General features: G+C 40.4%; 1 protein-coding gene across 2 annotated transcripts in view; it reads right to left on the bottom strand.

Moving 5' to 3' along the window:
• Positions 1-22,999, bottom strand: part of PAK5 (p21 (RAC1) activated kinase 5) — a 116,004-nt gene that overhangs the window by 28,689 nt on the left and 64,316 nt on the right. For both annotated transcript variants that reach the window (XM_067565307.1, XM_067565308.1), the window contains one exon: positions 9,974-10,771. In XM_067565307.1, the coding sequence (XP_067421408.1) occupies positions 9,974-10,771 (798 nt within the window). The remainder of the gene's footprint in view (positions 1-9,973; positions 10,772-22,999) is intronic.

Below are 22,999 nucleotides of genomic sequence, written 5' to 3'. Positions count from 1 at the left end.
AACTACTTAACTGCAGTGTCACACCACCACTAATTTTCCTTTGAAATCAGAGACAATCTGGGAAGAAATTATCTCAATAGGAGGCTTTAAAAAAACCCACAAGTGCAAGGCTTTTTCATGGAAAAACAATTAATAATACATGCCCTATTTCCACTTAAAAGTTCCTTTGTTTTAAAGTTTTTCCAAGATTTTTATATGTAAAGTAAATGAATTTTTTGTTTTACTTTCTCAGACAAGACGTTTGCTTATCCATGCCTCTATTCAAACCCAAAAAGCATGGGCAAAAATACATGTAAACAATTTTTGGAAATGAATAATTCCCAGTTTACAACACAGCAAAAATAGCCCATGACAATTGTGTGTAACATCTCTGAAGAAAGCAGACTGTGCTTAGACACAGGCTCATGATGTAGCATAATTACAAATAATTATAGCTATGAATTCATTTAATCAATCAATTCCACTGGAGGTGCACAGGGGTGGACAGGGCATAAAACTCTACACAGCTCTCAGTTGCTACTATTACTGCTGGCTGTCAGCCAGGAGTCCCCTGATCCATGTTAGTTAAGTGCACATTAATCTGAATTTGGCAGCGTAATCAAGGACCCAACTGAACTGTGAAATTGAATTCTGCAGTGGAACATCATTTGACCATTTTATGCTAAGACTGAAGAAAAAAAAAAATCTGCCGCAGCATCAATTTATCACTGTAGCCTGCTGCACACTGAGAAGGAGTTCGTAGCAGAAATCGACTCAGTGGGGAAAAAACCTCAAAGTGCAAAATTATATCCGTGTTTTGCAACATGATAAGTAAGACAGTCGCCCATCTTTTCATCTCACATGCTGCTTTAGTAGAAGGGATTGCAGGCTCTCAAAGTGCTGCTTAAATATTCCTTTCTGAAATGTGAAACCGGATTCTTCTTTAACATGGCTCTTTTGAGTCGTCTCAACCAATTATATGTAGTATGCACAAAACCACTAAACGGCATCTTACTTACAGTAGCAACTTCCTGAGAGAAGATTTTTATACAAGGAAAAGATACAAATCATTATAAGAGTGGATTCATTTGATCCATCAAGCAGAGTTTTCTATAAACAGAAAAGGGCTAGAGTCCACTAGAGACTCTGCTGTTGTGCATCTAATTAATGTGTGAGGTGCCCAGATACTCTGGTGATGGGTGCACCTTGCACATTAGATTGATACCTACATGAAAGTTAATTATTTGAAATTTAAACTTGGGGATGCGATGTGTTCTCAGAATTTTAAAATGAAAATTAATAGGTTCAGAAAAATTCTGAAAAATATGGTGTACTTACTCAGACATTTTTAACCTCTTCAGAGCTAGCATTTGATAACCTGGCTTGCAATACAATTCAAGACCATTCACTTCTTGAATACAATGAAATGTAACAAAAATATATAGGAAAAAGCCATTAAATCATCTAACTTCTCATTATTAGCTGTATCACAATTCAGTTCTTCACATCACTGTAAAATCAAATAGATACTACTTCACTAATGTTTCTATTTATATTATTGTATTCAATTAGCCTCCCAAAGGAAACTCTTTAAAGATCACAAAAAAACCCAATGCAGGCCTCATTCAAGATCAGGTCAACAGAGCAGATTAAGTTCTGACATGAAATCCATCAGAGCACTGCAGTGAAATGGAATACACTTCTGCTGCTGTGTGGTTTGGTTCACTGACTTACAATATTGCTCAAATGTGTACATGCTCACTTCAGCCCCGGGGCCTTTCAGTTGTTAAGAAGAGAGTAACGCAAGATGTTTAAAGTCATTTTACTTTTCATGCTGATGACTGTAATGCATATTTTGTAACACTGGAAATTACAGATATTTAATATGGTATTGGGAGGAAACACCTGCTTATTTATATGAAAACTAAGACCCTGATTCTGTAACATAATCTACATAGGCAGAGCCTTCACCCATGTGGAGTAGCACTGGTTTATTCATAGAAGTAGCCAGCAGGAGCACTGTAGAAACAGCCCATCTCTGAAATGGCTGCTGCAATCCCCACGTTGAAAAATTCGGTATCCTGATGGGAGGGGACAAAGGTAGAAAGTAAGGATAAACTTCCTAAAAGGGGACCCACTTTTCCACTGAGGTAGAATGGGCTGATCATTTGTCATGAATCAAGTCCCGCCAGGAGATGGGAATGCCACAGGAGATTGCAGAGAGACTGTGGTGAGAAGGGATTTGATCACTAGAAATAACAATAGCTAGTTATGTGGTGACCAAGAACTGTTTGGTGACTTGCCTGCCAGATGTAAGGTGGTGACTTGCCTGGGATGCCTATACAGATTTCTAATCAGTACTGGGGTGGATGCTACATATCAGTACCAGTGACATCAGGATGTACAGGAGAGAGGTTCTGTAAAAGAAACTGAGATTACAAGGAAAAAGACCAATGTCTAGGGCTTCTCCAGTAGAGATGACTGAAATGCTTCCTGTTCCACACACAAAGTGAGCTAGACAGGGATAATGTCAGGGTTTCAATATGTGGATGAGAAGATGCCATAGAAAGGAAGGGGTTACTTCATTAGCCACTGGGAAAAGGAAGGGAGACCCTATACTTAAGAATGGGCTTCCACTTTAACTAAAAAGCTAGTGGCTTGCAGGCACAGAATATCTACAAGGAATGGGGGGATAATTTAAACCAGGAGCTTGGGGAAACGAGCCAGGTGCTAAGAAGCACTCAAGTTAGACAAAGACTTCTGCTAGGGATGACAATAATACAAAAGTAAGCCCATGTTGGGCAGTGATGGATAGGGCAGAAATTACAACCACACTGAAGCACTGAAGGAGGGACAGAATGGGATCGCACGGGTGCCTTCCAGAAAAAATGACAAGGTGACAAATAAAGGAATTAAACAATAGGGATATGCTCGAACACAAAAAACTATAAAGGACTGTATGCCAAAAGAAGGAGCTTAAGGAAAAATCAGTCAACTAGAATACCTGATAATGGAAGAGGACCTTGGCATAATCAGCATTTCTGGAACACTTTGGAATGACAAAGAATGATGGGATACTGGAATACCAGAGTGTCAACCATGCAGAAAGGACATATTTAGGCCATGGAGGTGTGGGAGTACCTAAAAGATTCCACTGAACTTAATGAAATATAATTTCTACAGGGAAAGGGCATTCGTGTCCGTCCAGATCCTACTGTAAGGTCAAATCATAAGAATGCACCCGTTAGAAGGGCTATACTGCTGATCGCCAGAGTGAGAAGACGTGCATAATGATGAAGGAGATCGAAGAGGCAACACATCTAATAGCGGCTAGCTTCAGCTACTTGCAGTATAAAATGACCAAATGTCTCACCAAGATACGATTTAGGGAGCAATTTCTTGACACCGTATACAATGGCACCTTGAAACAGCTACTTTTAGAGCATGAAAGAGGAGAGGCTATTCATAGCAGGGTCCTAAATCTCACACAGGAGTTGATTCAAGACGTAATTATAGTTGATCCATTGTAACTGAGGCCTGGCCTGACATGAGGCCTGGTCTGACAATTAACACATGAGGGGAAGGCCTTAGTTTTTAGAAGATGGGAGTGGGGAAGTAAATGAATTATTAGGCTGAAAACAGGACGCTTGTGCTAAATAAGATAAGTCAGTAGGCTAAAAAGACGGAATGTCTGAACCAGCTAAGATAAGAGAAAGAACACCTAGGAATTATTTACTATGAACTAGATAACAAGGGACAAAATAAATTAGGAATGAAGAGATAAAATGAAGAGGAAGTTGAAACATGGACAGCCTGTGGACAGAGCATGCAGTACAGGGATTGGTTCCTGCTAAGTAACCAAGCCAATCCTAAAATATATAATGCAATGTATAGTAAATGCAATGTGTAAATGCATATAAGGAGAGAGAGTTTCTATGTAACTTTGGAGCTGTGAGGTACCCTGCATCCACCACCGCTGCGTTTGAGTCTGATCAACTCAGCATAGCTTTGCTTTATGCCAAATAAAGATACCCGGGTGATGAGTTCTGGAGTCAAACTGAGTTCTTGGGAAGCCAAGTGGAAAGAAGTCTCAGAGGGAATCCCAACATCCATTAAATACTCGTGATCACAATATAATTAAATTCAGCATCCTCCTGGGAAGGGCTGTATCATAAACTAGCACTGTGACTTTAAACTTTAAAAGGGGAATTAAAAAACAAGTGAAGAGGGCTAATCCAGAAAAAACCCTATAAGTGAGTAAATTAAAATCCTTACATTCCACATGGAGGCTGCTGTATCATAGGACAATAGAGTCTCTAGAGGTATGTGTATCCTTAAACTATAAAGAAAGCAAGAAGGTAATACAAAACAGCATTGATTAAATGGTAAAAAGCAAGAGATTAGTAAAAACCAAACAGGTATCCTTCAAAAATGGAAATCAACCCCAAGTGAAGCCAAAGGAAAGGAACAAACTCTTACTTCCATCATAATTACAAACCAGCCTTTATAGGTTGTAAAAATGTAAGGTGGAAGTTAAGAAGGCCAGGAGGGGATTGAAAGAGCAAAAAGCCAAAGACATACAAACAAATAATAAGAATGTATATCAGAAGCAAGGAACCTGTGAGAGAATTGGTGGGTCTTTGAGATGGCCAGCAAACAAAAGGAAATGCTTAAGGTGGACAAGGATATTGCACAGAAGTATAAGTGTGGGGTTTTTTTTGAGGGGGGATCAGCCGTCAGAACAAAAGGACATACCTAACCCAAACCTACACTTTTCAGCTAGTAAAGATGCAACACTGTCAGATATTGGAATCCTATTTACCCTCTCAGGACTCAAGAACAAGGGAACATATAGTGAAATTGAAAGGTGACACATTTAAAGCTGGTAAAATTACAGCGAACAAAAGTAACCTTTGGAACTCATTGCTACAAGATATCATAAAGGCCAAGAAGTTAATATGCTTTAAAAAAGGATTAAATGTGTACATAAACATCCACAGCTACATCAGCTAAGAAACAAAATGTATATAGGACATAAACCCTCCTGGTTCAGGGCAAGTTTAACTTCAGTGGGCTTTTGATCAAATCCAAAGGGCACAAACCAACCTCTTACTGAAGGAGGAGAGGAAGAAACTTGTCCTACCTTCCTCTAAAGCAGATGATATGGTCTACTGTTGGGGACATGATACCTTCTAGATGGATCTATGAAATTAATGAGACAGTATGTATGTTTGAAGAGTCACCTTCCTGGATCCCATTGTGAGGCTGAAGTTAAACACATAAGGCCAAATGCATCCCTGTGGTAACATCACTGAATTCACTTGAGTTACACTGGGGATGGATCTGAGGTACATGGTATATCAGACGAAACAATTGCAAGTAATACTGAACTAAATCTACTCTTCAGACTTATTACCTGTAATGACTATCTTTCCTGAATATATTTTTAAAGCCATGCATTTGTGTCTGCAGCTTTTTCAATACTTACTTTTTTCCTTTTAATTATACTTTAGAGACAATCTCAGTGGTAAGATACCAGATTCAAGACCTGATTCTCATTTAGTAAACTCATCTAATAAACCATTGTTTCATTACTACCTCTCTGAAAAGGAATCTCCCTAGCAATCATCTGTAGACAAAAGACTGCTGTTCAGTTCCTAGAATTGGTGATGGGTTTGGGAAATGTACCGTATTTCCCCATGTATAAGACGCACATTAATTTTGGGGCCCGAAATTTGAAAATAAATGTATTACGGTACATCACCGGTAAGTACCACTGTATAAGACGCACCCAGTTTTTAGACCCCAAATTTTTCGAAAAAAGGTGCGTCTTATACATGGGGAAATACGGTAACTGCTGCAAAGAATGGCGAATCATCAAGCATCAGCGCACCAAAGTGGTAGGAGTGTTGTCAGGGTTCTAAAGAATGTACTGCTAACAATGAATCTTGCAGGAAGGCACTTTTGTGTTAAAAGTTCTTACTGTATTTCAATGGGATATTTTCCAAAGAGCTTACAGTGCTTTGATCCTTTTAAAATACATCCCTGCCTATAGTCCTGTTTAAGGGACCAATCCTGCAAATTCTTACTAAAAAGGTGGTGCTACTACTGAGGTGATTAACAGGTGGCAAAAGTCTGCAGGATCAGGCAACAAGGGAATTTATGAATTAGCTATATATTTGCCCTTGATAGAAAAGCCCATCTGGGGCTGTCTCCTAGGATTTTAGAATTCATACCAATGTATTTTCTTTAGTGCAATGATCATCGGTTTCTAGAATATTTCTTGGTTTGGTACGTTATCAATGAATATGACTTTTTGCACCAGATTTTTTTCTTAACTTTCATGTTCAGTTTTATTGCTTGAGAACAGGAAAATACCATGTACAGGCTCAATTTTAGCATATAATAGTTGTGCACAAATTGGGCTACATTTTCAGAAGTTAATGGTATTTTGGGGTATTTTGATGTTGAGGTGCCTGATCTGAGACACATTAAAATATACTGATTTGCAGAAAGTGCTCAGAACCTGCTGTCTAAAATCAGGCTTCTTTACAGTGTCTCCAGTTGGGCATCCTCAGGTCTACAAAGCAGAGTCAGAGCGCTGCTGCACAGTATCTTTTGTCATTTTAAAAGGAGAAGCAGGGGGGTCTAATGAAGAGGATACTGGGTTGTGAGTCAGAAGACCTGGATCCTATTCCTGGCTCTGCCACTAACCTCATGTGTGACCTTGAGAAAGTCACTTCACCTCTCACCATTTGTGTTTTGTCTATTTCAATTGTAATCTCTTGGAGCAGGGACTGTCTCTCACTTTGTGTTTGTATAGTGCCTGGCCCAATATCACTTAGATCTTGGGTGGGGCCTCTTGGTGCTATTGTAACATGCATAATAATAAAATGTATGTAATGTATGTATAAAACTTCAGTGTATGCTCTTGGAACACATTTGAATGTATATGGGTCGGAAGAAGAGTGTCTTTTTTTTTTTTTTTTGCCTTGCCACTGACTCTCGATTTGCATGGCATTCAGCCCAATTTTATGTTTTTGGAGTAAACTTTACTTTCAGGTTAACCTCCCCATTTGACAAACTTCTCTTTCTCTTCATTTATCCCTGACAAAGGGTAGAATAAACCTCACTTCTCGTGTGGTTCTAATACATGTGCTTGGCTCAAGTGTTAACATTTGAAAATCTTGTAGATTTAGAAAAATGCAGTAACAGTTATTCTATATCATAATTAAACCTGTTACATTTTAGGGATGGGCCCGACCAAGCCAGTTAATTCCCAAACACCCTCCCTTTGAATTTAGGAAGTTTAAAAAAAAAAAACAAAACAAAAAAAACTTGTATCCAAATTGGACCAAAAGGTTTCTTCCATTCGTGGACCAAAATCTCCTCATTAGAACCTCAGCTGACACTGTCGAAAGCCAGGCAGAAATAGCAGAGCCCAGACAAGAATCACTCTCTTGCTGTTCAATGTGAATGGCTGCAGTTGACAGTGCTTTGTTAGCGTATCTGAGTTAGCCGCAGATAGGATGACCAGATAGCAAGGGTGAAAAACTGGGACAGGGGGTGGAGGGTAATAGGTGTCAAGAAAAAGCCCCGAATATCGGGATTGTCCCTATAAAATTGGGACATCTGGTCATCCCAGCCACAGGTAATCAAAACATCACTTAGACTAACACAAATGAGCACAGAAGAGGCAATCACAGAGACCTAGTGGCTGGGAGTTCTTTTGTCCCCTGAGGTTTGGCCTTGAACCCAAAACCAAAACCATTGCCTGAATTTAATCTGGACTAAACACTGCCTCCTTTACCTCTAATAAACACTGGCACTAATTAGAACTCTGGGGGGCAACATCAGCAGACAAGCCAAGGAGTGGGTGGGAATGGAGAGTCAATAAGCTTTTCACATCCCTCTGGCATATAGTCACCATATGTTTGTGGGAGAGCTTAGATTGTTGCTTTCTTTTCTGGAGGTGGATAGGATCAATTTCCCAGTGCTCTCAACCCAGCACACGTCATGAACATTAAAATGTTACATTATACAACAATTAAATAGAGCTCATCTCTTGGAAGAAGGGCTCAGCATCTGGGAGCTGCAAGAGCTCAGCAAAGCAATACCTTTGAAAACCAGGCTGCTTTTACTTAGGCATCTGACTTAGGTGCCACAGTTTGGGCCCCCATCTTTGTATATTTTGGCCATTTTTTTCTCTAAAAAACCGAGGAAAGAGCTACATGTGATGCTGGTAAGCCAAATGCCAGCTCTGGCCAAGGCCTGGCTTAGGCATCAGCTGAGAACCGACACACTCACAGTCAGAAGCCAGGCCAATTCACTTGTGTGTTAGTATAGATCAAAGGGATTGTTCAATATATTAGAATGTATTTAGTGTTTAAACTTCATGAAAACTAACGGGATGTTATATGCCTGGTGTTCACATCTCTGTATCCTATTCTAATGTAATAGCAGACATTTACATTGTATATATCCCTGTAAGTAAATAACCCATCAAATGAGAAAGAAGCCTTGTGGAATGCAAATGAAGAACTTTAACAGGAAAGTACTAATTCTTGCACATTTAAAGGCCAGTGATTATTGTGTGTGATGTTCAGAGATCAAAGACTCTAAATGTATTCCTCTCTCTCCACCATTGAAGAAAGAGCCTGTGTGGAGAGTCATCCTGTCAGCTTGCTTTCTGTGAGAAGAAGCTATAAGTATGGACACAAGGAAAAATTCTTCATCTCTGGACTGTTTGGATTCTAACAGGGAAGAATAACTGAATGAGAAGATGGAGATTCCCAGAATTACTCTGATTAGCACTAAAAGTTTTTTGGGAAACTGGCGGATTACTAAATCTCTGCTACCCTTTGAAATTATAGACTATGACTCACCTGTACATATATTTTACCTGCTTTAACCTCTCAATAACTCTCCTTCCTTTTCTTAGTTAATAAACCATTAGCGAGTTTACTATAGAATTGGCTACCAGCGTTGTCTTTGGTGTGAGACCCAGAATGCAAATCGACCTGGGTGACTCTTGGGACTGGGTGCAACCTGAATATTTTGTGATTTTTGGGGTAAGTGACCATTTATCTTATTGTCCCGGTTGCCTAGGTGGCAAGATAGACTGGAGTGTCTAAGGGGATTGTCTGTGACTCCATTACAAGGCTATTGTAAAACTTCAAGAGTTCACATTTGGAACTGGGTTGGTGAAATCTAATAATAGAACATACCACCAGTCTGGGTTGTCTGCCTTGCTTTTGACAGTCTGTCCTGAAGTCAGCACTCATAGTTGTAAGCCACTCCAGGCAGCGTGATACCATAAATTAAGGGATTTTCAAGGTTAACAATTAAAAGAATTCAACTATATACATTTACACCCTTTACTTAGGGTACATCTACACTGATGTCACCACCGTCAGATCGACTTATCTGGATCGACTGGGCAGTCAGTGAAGACCCACTCAGTAGATCCAGAAGTCAATGCTGTTAATCCACCCCCCTCAAGAGGCGCAGTGCAGTGAAGACGGCACACAGAAGAGAAGCACACCAGTCGATAGGAGTTATGCAAGCTCTCTGCATAGTTTGTGTAACTCCCGTCGACTGCCGCCGAATCACCGGGTAAGTGTAGACCAAGCCTCAGTAACCCTTGAAAGCCCTTTAATTTACAGCTCTTTCCTCAGTGCTTTAGAGGAAATATAAAAGACCATGACCAAAATATATAAACTTGGGGGCCTAAACTGAGGTACTTATGTCCATATTGGGACACCTAAGTAAAAGCAGCCTGGTTTTCAAAGGTATTGACTTGTTGAGCACTTGCACCTCCCAGTGAAGTCAATGGGAGCTAAAGGTGTTGAGCACTTCAGGAAATCAGGCAATTTTTACCTAGGTGCCTAACTATGGATTCAGGTGCTCAGCTTTATACAGCCACATTTGGAAACTGTGGGTCGCAATTTTGGAAGTGTTGGCCTGCATCTATAGTTGCAGATGCTAACTTTACCTTTGGAATGCCCGCCGCAGTTTCTGACAAGCGAGGGTAGGTGTATGAACTATACGAATATCCTTGTGGATTTGCTTTCAGAGCACTTGCTCCGTACGGCATGACTGGTTCCTGAAGACCCGAACCTGATCTGGATCTCTGTCTCATGGCTAGCTGAGGACTTGTCTGGTTTACATATGACGACTTTGGTCTTTTGTCATAGTCATCTTTGTCTGGTCCATTGCCCCAGTCGCTGTCACTGTATTCCAGTCTCTCTTTGGAGCATTCACTGTGTACTGGAGTTCCAGACGGCGCATAATGAAAGGGTTCTCTGTAGTCTAGAGAGGATCCACTAGGAATTCTTTGATATTCCAAATTTAGGCCACTGTATTCAATTGTTTTGCTTTTTGTTTCCATGTGTGTATGATAATCTGGAAGGAACCTTGACATGTCAGGCTTCAGGGGTTTAACATCTGAATAATAGGCATCTCTGGGTTTTGTTTTCATCACATGTCCATTTTGTTTTGTGCTGAAGCTACCTTGGCAGTATCTGTCTAGCTCTTCCCCATAAAGACTCTTGTCTTTGTATTTTTCAGCGACATAGTCTGTCGTGCTGTCCGACTCACTGGAATACTGAGAATATGTGATATAACCATTTTCCTCCTGGTGGCTTTGTACATGGTTTGAGTTTCCTTGGTGTGGAGTGGGAGGACTTTCCTTCCGCAGGGAATTGGAACGTGTCACTGAGATATTGTCAAATTCTTCCAGCAGGCCATTGATTGAAGTATCCTTTTGAGGTTTATTTCCTCTAACGATAGTCTGGGAACAGAAAATTGCTTTGATTAAATAAATCTTCTATTTAATATTTGACTGATAAAACCACCGAACAAAATGATCTCAGTGATCTAGCAAGCAATATATTCAGAGATTATGTTCTCTTCTTCTTTCGGGTATCTCAGAATTATTCATTTGCAGGAAAAGTTTATTTTTTCCAATAAATACTTTACTGCAGAATCATGCAGAGACAGAGAAAAATTATAGGATGAGATTACCAAAAGAAACTAGTGATCCTGGATGTCTCAGTTTTGGGTGTCTATCTTAAGACACCTTGAAAAGGGTCTAATTTTCAGAGGCAGGGTATTCAGCTCTCAAAATATGGAGGCACCCCAAATTACTAGTCACTTTTGAAAATTTTGGGACCATTATATTCATTATTATTTGCTGCTAGTCTATATCAGGCAAGGCTAATAATCTGAAGCTGGCGTACAGTATATGGATAAGCTAAAAGAAAATCATTCCAGTCTGTATTCACTGATACGTCTGACTGGGAAAGTGTCAGAATGGAAAGCAGTGTGCAATTTATTGGGACTACTTTCTTTCAAAACAGTCTTTCTGAGTGTAACAGGACCACCCTAAGTAATTACATTGGAGTTCATCTAACATTGTAGACACCAGACGGGAAATAAAAATAAAGAGTAAAACCTAAATATTTATCTTTTGTGTGATGGAATGTAGGGACATTCACAGCTTTCAGCAGTTCACCTGCCTGCAATAATGTCTTTAATTAATCAAATATCTTTTGGAAGGGCTAAATCATGGACCTGGGACATCACCAGTGTGGGAGCTGGGTGGCCTGACCAGGCTGTGGTAGCCTTTCCTGTATCCTAAATGCTGCATAGTCATCTGCCCTCTCTCCTTTCTGTCCTCAGCAACATTTCTGCAGCCTTGGGGATGGAGTGATCTCCACAGCCGTAGCTGAGAAGAGAGTTAGAGGGACAGAATGCGTGAGCTCTCTTTTCCCCAAACTGCTTCACACCACTCAACCATGCAACACCTGTTCCCTACTAATTACAAGTGAGGATGATGGGCCTCATAACTGGGACTTAATGACACACATGAAGTCAGCAACGCTTGAGTTCTGTGCTCATCTATCAGAGACGGAACTATTTTCTGACGAATTATAGCTATCACTGTAGCATATGATTATAGCAATGATATTAATATTGATTAATCATCAACTCCTACTGAGAGGGTCAGAAACAACCACCGGGATGTTTGTAAATTTCCTGTGATAATGAGAAGGGCTGATTACGGGCCAGCTGGTGTGAATCGGTGTGGCTCCAAGTGATGTCAAATTGGCTTTGCTGATTCACACTGGCTGAGTATGTGGGCCTATATTTTTAACTTGTTTAGCTTGTAAATAGAACTTAGCCAGCCTAGGCAGATATCCTGTAGCAGCAATTGTGTGTTATCTTTCTGTGTCTTTATGATCCCCCCTTTGTGTGTGCCACAGAGCATGGCTTCAAAGGCGATTCTTGTGCTCCACCATTCTAGGAGACAAAGGTGGATGGATCATCCCCCCATAGAGGTTGCCCACAGAAGGAAACAGAGGGGCCACTGCAACTCTAAAGGATGCAACAGCTGCTCTGAAGCTTTGCACATCTGGCCCCCACTGATTCCCTCAGTGCACAGCCTGGCTATTTAGGTTACATACTGGCTTTAAGTGCAGACCTGGCTTTGGCTTAAGTGTTGATGTCAGAGAGTGTGTTTGAAATACAGTCTGGGGCATTGAGCTCAATCCTTGTTTAATTCCAACACAGACTGAGGAGGCTTTACCAGAAGTGCACAACCCCAGCATCCTAGTGCAGCTCAGGTTGAGTCATATGGACCAGTGCTGACTGGACACAGCAAGGAGGCATCTGTGAAAGGAGGCTGGGATAGGAATTATCAGCAAAACCGAGCATTTGCTTTATAAAAACAAATATTTCTAGACAAAGCTGATGGCGCTCACTGAATGACAGAAGTTTAGTTAGTAGATGAAGAGAATGTAGCCAATGTAACGCTCTCTGAACTACCTGACAACGTTTGGTATGATACTGCAGAAAACCCAACTTAAAATATTCATTCAAACTGGCCTAGATCATTGGCATAGGGACTTAAAACTGGCTGAAGGACAAAATCAATGGGCATCACCATTATCATTGCTAGGTACAAAAGAGTATTACTGGCTTATGCAAAAATAAAGGTTGGCACAGGTTAACATAAGAGCTTCACTCCTGTCAGCTGTTGTGGTTACTGGGCCTAACAACTGACTCCAATTGTAAGCTCGAATGTTAAAAAAAAAAAAAGTCTGTGCAAGTTCATATGATGTCACAATAACCTATAACTTTTTGTTTTCTTGGAAATTAACCACCGAAAACAGGTCGGGCTGTTTTTAATAATTAATGTTCTGATCAAGTGCAAGAAAACCAGATGGAGATACTGGATAAGTCCAAACAAAAAGGAACATAGTTTAAGGACTGCTGAAATTATTCCTGGTAAAAATAAGATAATGTTAAAAGAGAAATTAATGAACCAAAATTGGTGTGGCAGATATTATGCCTAATCGATGGACAAAATAAAGAGGGGAAGAACTATATCACTCACTTCCCCCACACCTTTTCGGGGTTCTTAAAAACAGACTTTGAAAGAAAATCATCCCCCATACCGCCTTGCATCCCAATTCTCATCTCCCAGCTCATATCAACTCATCTCATCTTTTCCAACCCCAAGACAGAGGGAGCAGACCAGACCGAAGGACTTTCTTCCTGAGGGGAAGGCCAGCAGGCCTTGGTCTTCTTTAAGAAACTTTGGTTTTTCACTTCTGATTCCTGAAAATCATCATATCGTCATGACATCCAGTCCTCAGCCCATCACTGGAGAGACCTGATTGCCAGCACTGCAGAGATGCGTAAGGTCCTGTTCTGTTCTCTTCCCTGTTATGTTACTTTCTGCCCCCTTCTTTCCTTCTAACCTATCTCTCACACTCTTGGGTTTTCACTGAATCCTGAAACCAATTGTACTGCATCAGCACAACAAGATGAGATGACCACAATCCTGCCCTGTCTAAGGAGAAAAGATCCAACAAGATGATGGTCCTGACCGGAATATGAAACAGGATCCAAACAACAGGTGTCATGGTTGACCTGCCAGCCAAAGCATCCATTAGTAACTAACCAGCCATCCTGTGTTCCCAAAACAGCAACCAAAGCCTTATGTTCCCCATCTTTTCTATCTTGTCTCTCCTCCCACATGTATCTGTCTGTTTGTTAAAAACAGGAGAAGGGAATGCTTTTCGCACATCAGGACTGATGGTAAAATTAACCCATTCCTTCTCATCAAAGAAAAGTTGCTAAGGAAAATAAGAGACTCTGATATTTTGCCTCCCAAAGGAGAGAGACTTTAACAGGTTTCAATTAAGTTTGTTTTGCATACTTACTAAATTTCAATTGCAATATAAATGCTTGTTTTAATTTCTTATTCTTTCTTGTGTTTGACCAATAAAACTTTCAACTTCAGAATGAATGCTTTTGGGTGTCTGTCAAGAAACCGAGTACACCAAGTCTGTAAAATAGAATCCCAAACCCAAGTATCACTGTTTTAATGTTGAACACTGAAAGATTTTATAAACACCTTTAACTAGATCAACACAAGTTGCATCACAGCACTGAGCAGGACAACGATAGTTTTCCTCCCAGTGAGACTGTACCTACAGTATTCTCTGTTTTAAGCCCTGATCCGTACAAAGGTGTGCAGTGTGTATGTATGCGTGAGGAGCAAGGAAACACTTGCTGTTACTTGCACAGCTGGTGTAATGGCCAGGTTGCAATGTTAAGTGTTTAAAAGTTTGGAAATGCCAGAATTAAGGTTGCCTATGTATGTGTGAGTCTGTGCAGTACCAATGTTTACTCACTGATTTCTATATTTGTATTAAATCCTGAATCTTTGTTCATGTTTTCCTCAAGTAAAGCTCTCACTGAAGTCAGAGGGACATGTTGCCTTTACAGTGTCTGCCTTTCTTCTTGTCTCTGCTTCAACTGCCTTTTTGCTGAATCTCCACAAAATCAACAGCAATGCACTTCTATGTTATTCAGAAAAGGCCACCTCAGTAAAGCTGGGCTAAATGCAAAACAATTATGACCTTGCATTGATCCCAGCTCTGATTTATGCCCATAATTATTTATCCAGGTTGTCAATTTAAAGCTAGTGACATTGAAATCACAGGAAAATAAAAAAAGGAAACAGATTGAATCTTTTGACTTTGAAGCTATTCAATAATGTGAAAGGAGTCATTTCATCAAACTATTGCCTCTCTTTGGCAGGATGACTTTATGATCATTCATATTTAATGATCACAATCAAACAGCACATTCGACAATGAAATGCTTATAACTGAATACAAGACTGAAATGCCCAAGTGCCATTAAACTTCTCCAGTATAAACGTGTGCTCAGGATAGAAGTGCTGACTTAATCATCTCCTTGGGCTATTCTTCAAACACCTGGTCTACACTTACTGTGAAATTTGGTGGCAGTTGACTGGAGATACACAAGCTACGTAAAGTAGTTTGTGTATCTCTCGTCGACTTCCTAAATTCTAATGAGCCCGGCGTCCACATTATGCTGTGCTGATGGGAAATGCCCTCCCGTTGACGCAGCATTACTCTTTTTCTGGGGGTGGAATTATTGAGTCAGTTTCCAGTTTGACTGAGTGGGTCTCCACTTCCGCTCAATTGATTCCGAAGAATCGATCTGACGGTGCTGAATTTGACGCTGTCAGTGAAGACATACCAAAAGAGGGGAGTCTCTGGTCTGGACTGTCCATTCTCTCTGCCTTCTCTGTGCCTGGAATGAGCAGGAGCAGAGGGGAACTTTTGTGGGTAAACTCTCCCCTGAAGAGGGGGGTTGGAATAGGAATTCTCCTTCCTTTGCAACCCAAAGATGCCCCACTTCTGGGACTCCATGAAGAAAGAATTCCACTGGGCTTTGGGGATGGAAAGTGCACCTGCAGGTATCCAAGCATTTTTCCCAGGGGGAGGGGAATTAATTCTGCCTGGAGCAGCATTAATTCCTGCAGAATCACCTCTGCAGCTGCTGCTGAGCAGCTACATTGGAACCGGGCCAGTGGCCGAATGCCTCCTTTACGGACTGTTTAAGATGTTGCTTTATTGGTCAGTTCCTATCAGACCTGGCTGGAAAACAGAAATTCTGTCCCATGAAAAATGTCACGTTTTTCAGAAAGTGTTTCATTCCAAATCAGGATTAAAAAAAGTCAAAAATATAAATTGTTTCATGGGAAAGGGGTTCAAGAACAATTCAGTTTCAATAGAACCAACATGGAATTTTTCAGATTGCTGCCTGCCCCCCTGGAAGGCTCGTCAGTTGCACTTTCTCTCAACAAGAGCCTGCCAGGTGGACTGCCAGAGGCTGAGTGCCCCTGCTCTTTGTCTCCTGTAGTTTGGCTGTCTCTCCAGCAGCTGGGTTGAGGGGGAAGTGGAAAGGCGGCGTGCCTGGCTCTGTGTCTGCCTCACTGGCAACTGGGCCTGGGTGGGAAAGATGGCGAGGTTCAGAGCAGAGTAGCTCAGCCCTCCAGCAGCCTGGATGGAAAGCTCTGGTCAATTTCATTTTCTGTCTGGAGGCCAAAAATGAAATGGATAAGAGCCATCCAGGTGGACAGCTGAGGAGTCATCACTGTGGTCTTCTCAATGGAAAAGCTCAAATTACCACCAAAATTGAAATTTTTTTCTTATGGAAATTTTGATTTTGCAAAAAGGGCATTTTCTGTTCAAAAACCATTCTGAGAGAAAATTCCCAAACAGCTCTAATTCCTACTTCTGTGGATCAGATGGGTTTGGGGACTTCAGGTCCAATGAACTCCTGAGTTCCCCACTCATCCTTCCCAGTGAAGGGAAGCCCTGCAGAGGAACTCTGTGGAATTTTTGCCAATCTGATCCCTTGCCAAGAGGTTTGCTGCAGAAAGAACAAATTTGATCCCTCTTTCAATGTGGGGCAGATTTCAGAACTTATCAATTCATTCTGGGGAAGAAGTGTGTACACGAATGAGATAAACATACCTACCTCCTGAAAAACCCCAGACCAACAACAGAGATCAGAGGGTTCAAATCAAACCACGCTCTCCACAAAGAAGCCTTCTCTAACCTATTCTCAAATATATTCACTTAGGATCTCTTGGAATGGGATCACGTACTTAACTGTCAATGAACATAATGTTGTTCAATCTATTGCATTTCATACAATGAGGAAGGATAGTCTTCTAGCTAGAGAACAGGCCTACGCATCAGGAAACGTAGGTTCTATTCCTGACTCCATCACACACTTCCTTATGTTTGCTGTGTCAAGTCACTCACAGTGGTCACCATTAAAATGCCAAAACTGGTCAGCAGATCATTATAGCTGAGATAGGTCAGCTATTTCCTTTTCTAAATATAGGGGGAAAACTCTTGTATCTTGGGTAGCACTGTGTGGGATGACCATTGGCAAATGCTGACTTTTTACAGGCTGTAGTTTCTATTTACCTTAGTTTCTTTATACATAAAATGTGGATAACACTTAGCTACCATATAGGGATGTGGAGATTCTAGATTAATGTAAGTGCTCTGAGATTCTTGCCTGGAAGCTGCCATGGAAGTGCAGAGTATTGTTGTTATTACTGACAAAAACATGCCACTGAAATCACGAGGTGAATTGCTATCTAAATACAGTTTCCTAAAAAGGAAAAAAGTGAGATCTTTGGACAGTACAGTATGTAATAATTGCAGAAGCAAGTATTACATCAAGAAGAACTCTGAGTATTGCTCCTGTTAAATGAAAGTTGAAGATACTGAGGAAGATAATTTTAAATATATTTCTCAGAGGTCCAATACCAATAATTCCAGAATGAAGCATTAAACCCTCATCTAATATTTGCTTTATGAAGAGTAACTCAAATACTGTAGTGTCTCTCACATGCGGATAAATAAACTTCATTTGTATTATTTATTAGGTCTAAAAAATAAACAAGGATCCATCTTTAAGAATGCTACCATTATGATTAAAAAATAAACAGAATCTTTGCTTCAAAAGTTAAATCAGGTGTTTTTACAGAATTACACTAATGTCAGGACACTGAGTATTCTCTAAAAAGAAGGTCCGTGTGCTTAGCTGATGTACTGTAAGTTTGCTATGAAGTGGACATTTTTGCACTACATAAGTGGAGTCAAGTCACTAACGTGATATAAACCATGGCCAAAATTTAAGAGCCTAAAGTTAGGTACCAAAGGTCTGATGCCATTAAATCAATTAAATCTCATTAAAATCAATAGAAAGACTCCCACTGGACTTCAAAGAGTGTTAGATGAAGCACTTGAAACTCTATTATCCTTAATAAAAGCAGCCTGAATTTCAGAGGTGCTGAGCATCCACAAAATCCACTGAAGGAGCTATAGGTGCTGAGCACCTTCTGAAAATCAAGTTGCTTTCATTTAGATGCCTAAATAGGGGTTTAGGTGCCTAACCTGAGGTTCCCAAGTTTGAGAACGTAGGTCCCTGTTGTTACATCAATGCTCTCTATGCAATAGTATCATGTAGATATTAGCTAACAAAAAAAGAATCTCATGAAATGTAGATATGACAGCAGAAATTACAAAAGATTGAAAACCTTGCTCTGTTTTAGGGGGAAAAAAGAGATTACACCAAAAGTGTTGGTAGTACAAGGATATTCTTTGCTAGTAACTTTATAATAGGAAAGTTTAGCAATTTCAAATTGTATCACATTGGAAATAAAAACCAAACAAACCAACAATCCCCCCCCAAACAAACAAACAAACAAACAAAAACAACTAGCTTTAACTCATTCTTTAAAAACTACCCACAATATTTCCAAATAAAGACTATACATTATTCCTGACCTGTATATGTATTTTATTTTATACAAATTCTTTTCTTGAGTCCTATTAGACTTTTTAGAGTTTTTTAGACCAATGGAATTTAGATTGCTGAAGGTAAAGAAATGCAGATCTTTTTATAGTTAAAAACAACGCACTATTTGCTAAGATTTATTCAGCTAAGATTTAGGTTACATTTGTTTCTCTCTTTTGTTGAGTTCATGTAACTGAATCTTGTACAATAACTAGCCAAGCATGAATAATGAAAATCAAAACATACAGTATCGTACAACTCGGTTTAAGTAAATTTCACAAAAGATGGTTGTGGGTTGTTACTGTCAATTTCCAGTGTTTATTAGAGAACATTTATCAGTGCAAAAACAATGTGCCATTTTAGATAGGTCAATATTACAATAGATTAAGGAGCACTAATGAAATTTATGCCACTGTAACTGTCATACAATAAAATCAATGCAACCCAATCTAGTTGAATTAAAGTCCACTAAGTTCAAGCGGCAGCTTTTGTTTCATTTCCATTGGTTCCTGACTAGTTTTGGTGTTTGTTGTGGCTGCCAATGACAGTAGCCATATGTCACTGTGTTCCTTTAGTGGTCTGTTCTCTACTGATAAGCTATAATGGATCTGTCTGTAAGAACAGCTGTTTCACCTTGTTTCAAAGAGCAGATGAAAAACAGCTTCTGCTCTCAAATACTGTTTTAACCTTGACAATAATGAAGTGGGTAATTAACAGTTTTGCCCTAATATGACCTTGCATTTATTGTTTTTAAAACTACTATACTTTATGCACTCACTAAGAATACATTATCTTTTCTCCTTCTAGATCATTTTAAAAAAATGTCTGTGTGGATTTAAATTCTCTGTGACACGTGGAGCAAATAAATGTCCTTTTATAAAATATCACCTTATAAATAGCCAATCTTAATTCAGATTTTGTTCCCAGCTACTTACTTCCTTTATTTTTATTAACACATCATGTATGAAATAAAAACACAATCTGTGTATATCTGAAAATCAATTTTTCTTAGGAAAAGGGAACTACAGCAAAGCTAGAGTCTCATGCCATTAAAGGTAAATTAAATAGAAACAATGGAAGAGTTGACAATTTCTCTTCTCATGCTGCAAGACATCACGTATTTGAAGGCCTGTTCATGATATTAAATTGTATTCACAGGTGTAAGAATTTGATAGCACAGGGACCTTGGGAAGAGGAAATATTTCCTTGTCACTTCACAAAAATAATATTGGTTTCTCATTGGTTTTAACTGGGTAATTTATATTATCAGTTGGAGTGGGGATTTCACTAGTGCACATTTAATTCACCAGTTCCAGGGTAGGATGTGAGAGATCAACACACGGGATAGCAAAGACCACAAGTATGAATCACAGCAAACCTTGCATGTGAGGATGGTACATAGAAGCCTCCTAGATGTCAGATTGCATTGAGTCAGTTCTCTCATAAGACAACATTGAGCCACCTGTTTATTAACCAATACCATACCTGATCACAGGGTCCAGTTTGATGTTTACGAGTGTAATGTAGTCAGTAGCACCACTCATACATGCAACATGGACTGTACTGCAGTCCTTACTCTGGCAAACTCTCTTTGGACCAAATCCTGCCACCCATCACTTCCAGGGCTGTAGAAACCCCTGAATGCAGGGTCCACTGTACCTGGGGAGGCAGGAGTTAGGAAACCCAGTACCAGGATCTAAACCCCTCTATGTGCTGCAGAGTTCAACTCTGCATGTACTCCTGGCACCCCAACAAAAAGCAGGGTTTGACGGTAGGATGGGTGCAAGCAGAGACAGGTGGATATGTGACTACATGGCTCCCTTGGCCAAATTGCACCTCAGAAAGAGTCCCAGTAAGAGCAAAGACTACTTCGTAGCCTTATAATAGCTGTAATAATAAACAACACTTAACTCTTACACCGCTCTCTTCTTCCACAGATCTCAAAGCAAAAGGAGGTCATCATCTTCATCTAAATTTTACAAATGGGGAACTGAGGCACAAAGTGGAAAGTCAAGATCACCTAGAAATAGAACCCAGCTCTCCTGAATCCTCAACCAGCGTTCTATCCACTCGCCCACAGTACACCTCTCAGTCATCCCTATGAAGCAACTAGGGATGGGGCAGTAGACAGTGCCTCCTTCCCCCCTGGGAGCTGATCCTCAACACATAGTACGCTTACTTGGACTCTGTGCTGGGATGAAGAGTTGAGAGCCACACTGAGAATTTTGCCCAAGTGAGGATTTCTCTTATGATCAAGATTTTCCCATATCCCTGGTTTTTATCATGCCTCCTCAGGCCTATATTCAGTAAACTGGTGAGGGTGTGAAGCTACTTTTAAAATGGAGATTGTGCTGTAATCACAGTTATCCTGCCTCAAAGAGGAATCATGCCACAAAGGAAAATATCCTTCCATGCATCATAAACTGTTGAACAGTTGCCATAAATCGATTATGGTTTAACGGCAAATGCCATGACACAGCAGATAATCACTACCATAGTACGGCCAAGACTGTATATTAACATCCAGACTATCAACCCGTGCTCATCTTACAGCAGCCAATCAGCTGAGGGATCCAATATACTTCCACCTTTATCTGTCCAATACAACCCCATGTTGCCTGTTGGGAAGCAAAGAGGTCTGACTGGATGGTTCAACAGGCCTGTCTGATGTGGCTCCTTGCAGTGCTAAAGGGCAGTGAGGTAGAGGGCAGCTTCCCATCTTCTTTCTGCCCTAGGTACGTACATGGCCCCCAAGACTGTAATATCTAAGCACCTCCCAACTCTTAATGTATTTCTCCTCACAACAGTCCTGCGAGGAATGGAGCTATTATCCCCATTTTGCAGATGGGGAACTGAGGCACAGAGTAGCTCAGTGACTTGCTCATGGTTGCTCAAGCAGAGATTTGAACACCGGTCTCCTAGTGCCCTAGACACCCTTCCACACTCCTGACAGCTCCCCCTCCTCCTTGGCTGGTGCAATGAGAACTCTTCCTCCTGTTTCAGTCTACACTGGTCCAGGGCAGGTTCCAACTTCAGAATTCCTCAAACACCCCCTGGTAAGTCCTGCCCTTCACGAACTAGCTGCACCCCAGGGTCTCTTCCTTTTTGGCAGCAGTTTGGCAAATGGCTTTCTACTTTGTAGCCGGCGCTCTGCTTGGTAACCAGGTCATGCCTGCTTTAAATTGGCCATCCTGTAACCTGTGATAGTCTGTGTTAGTCTGTGATAAGTGTACATTGCTGGGTGTAGTTTGAAAATCATGCTACTTTGCGGTATGAGACCTAGATGGGTGCCAGAAAGGTAATACTAGAGTTTGGGACCAGTATACACTATCACATTGGGGCCCTGGTCTGTGACTAGGGCTCCCATGTGCTATCATATACCAATAATAATAAAAAATCATAGTAATAGTACTAGAGTCTGAGAGCCTAGGAATTCTCCAGACAAGAGACTAATGATACCATTTGACAAGCTGGTTCTCTACCCAAATAATCAGCTAGATTAACTGAACAGATGTATGAGGTAGCCACACAGAAATCAGTGATTCACACCATCTGAATGCCTGGAATTCCAGATTTCAAAAAGTAGCATAAAACATTCATCTTGATGTGACATTTAATGAGCATGTGCTGTAGAGTATTATGCTGGCTGCATGGCTGTTGCCAAGGAAACTAGTAAGCTGTGAATTCTAGAAGCTGCCTTGAAAGGGGAGAAACATCAGTTATTAGTTTGGGTGGAGAAGAGCACAGGAATTGCTGCAGATGATCAGACTCCCACCTAGTCCAGCAGCCTAGCTTTGACAGTGGTCAGTATATCCAACACTTCACAGGAACGTGAAAGAAACTGCCATAATGAACAATTATGAAATAACTTGCTCATCAGGTTGTTTCTTCCTACCCCTGTAATTTAGAGGTTGGTTTAAGCCCTGAAGCATGAAGGTATATATCCCTTCTGGTTTTTAATTTCCTTTCTACATGTAACTCAGGATGTTCTCATTTTCCACATAAATATCTAATCCTTTTTTGACTCCTATAAAGCCCGAGGCCTCTGTCATGTCTTGTGGCAATGAGTTTCACAGATTATGGGAGTGTTGTGTAAAAAAAAAAAAAAAAAAAAAAGTAGTTTTTTTCATTGATTTTAAATTTGTTGCCTTGAGTATCACTGAATGTTCCCTGATGCTCGGAGAAGCTGCAGAATCCCAGCTGAGGGGACTGAAGGGTGAACACTCAGGTTAAACACTCACATGCAGGAAGCAAACAACTGCTCAAGGTATTAGTCTACAGCTCAGGATACCAAATGGAAGCGTCTTCAATT

The sequence above is a fragment of the Emydura macquarii genome, unplaced genomic scaffold, assembly GCF_026122565.2.
Source record: "Emydura macquarii macquarii isolate MOO-44397 ecotype Brisbane River unplaced genomic scaffold, CSIRO-AGI_Emac_v2 contig_2676, whole genome shotgun sequence".
Lineage (NCBI taxonomy): Eukaryota > Metazoa > Chordata > Testudines > Chelidae > Emydura > Emydura macquarii.
Note: the sequence above shows the minus strand (reverse complement) of the source record. Positions and strands in the feature narration are given on the sequence as shown.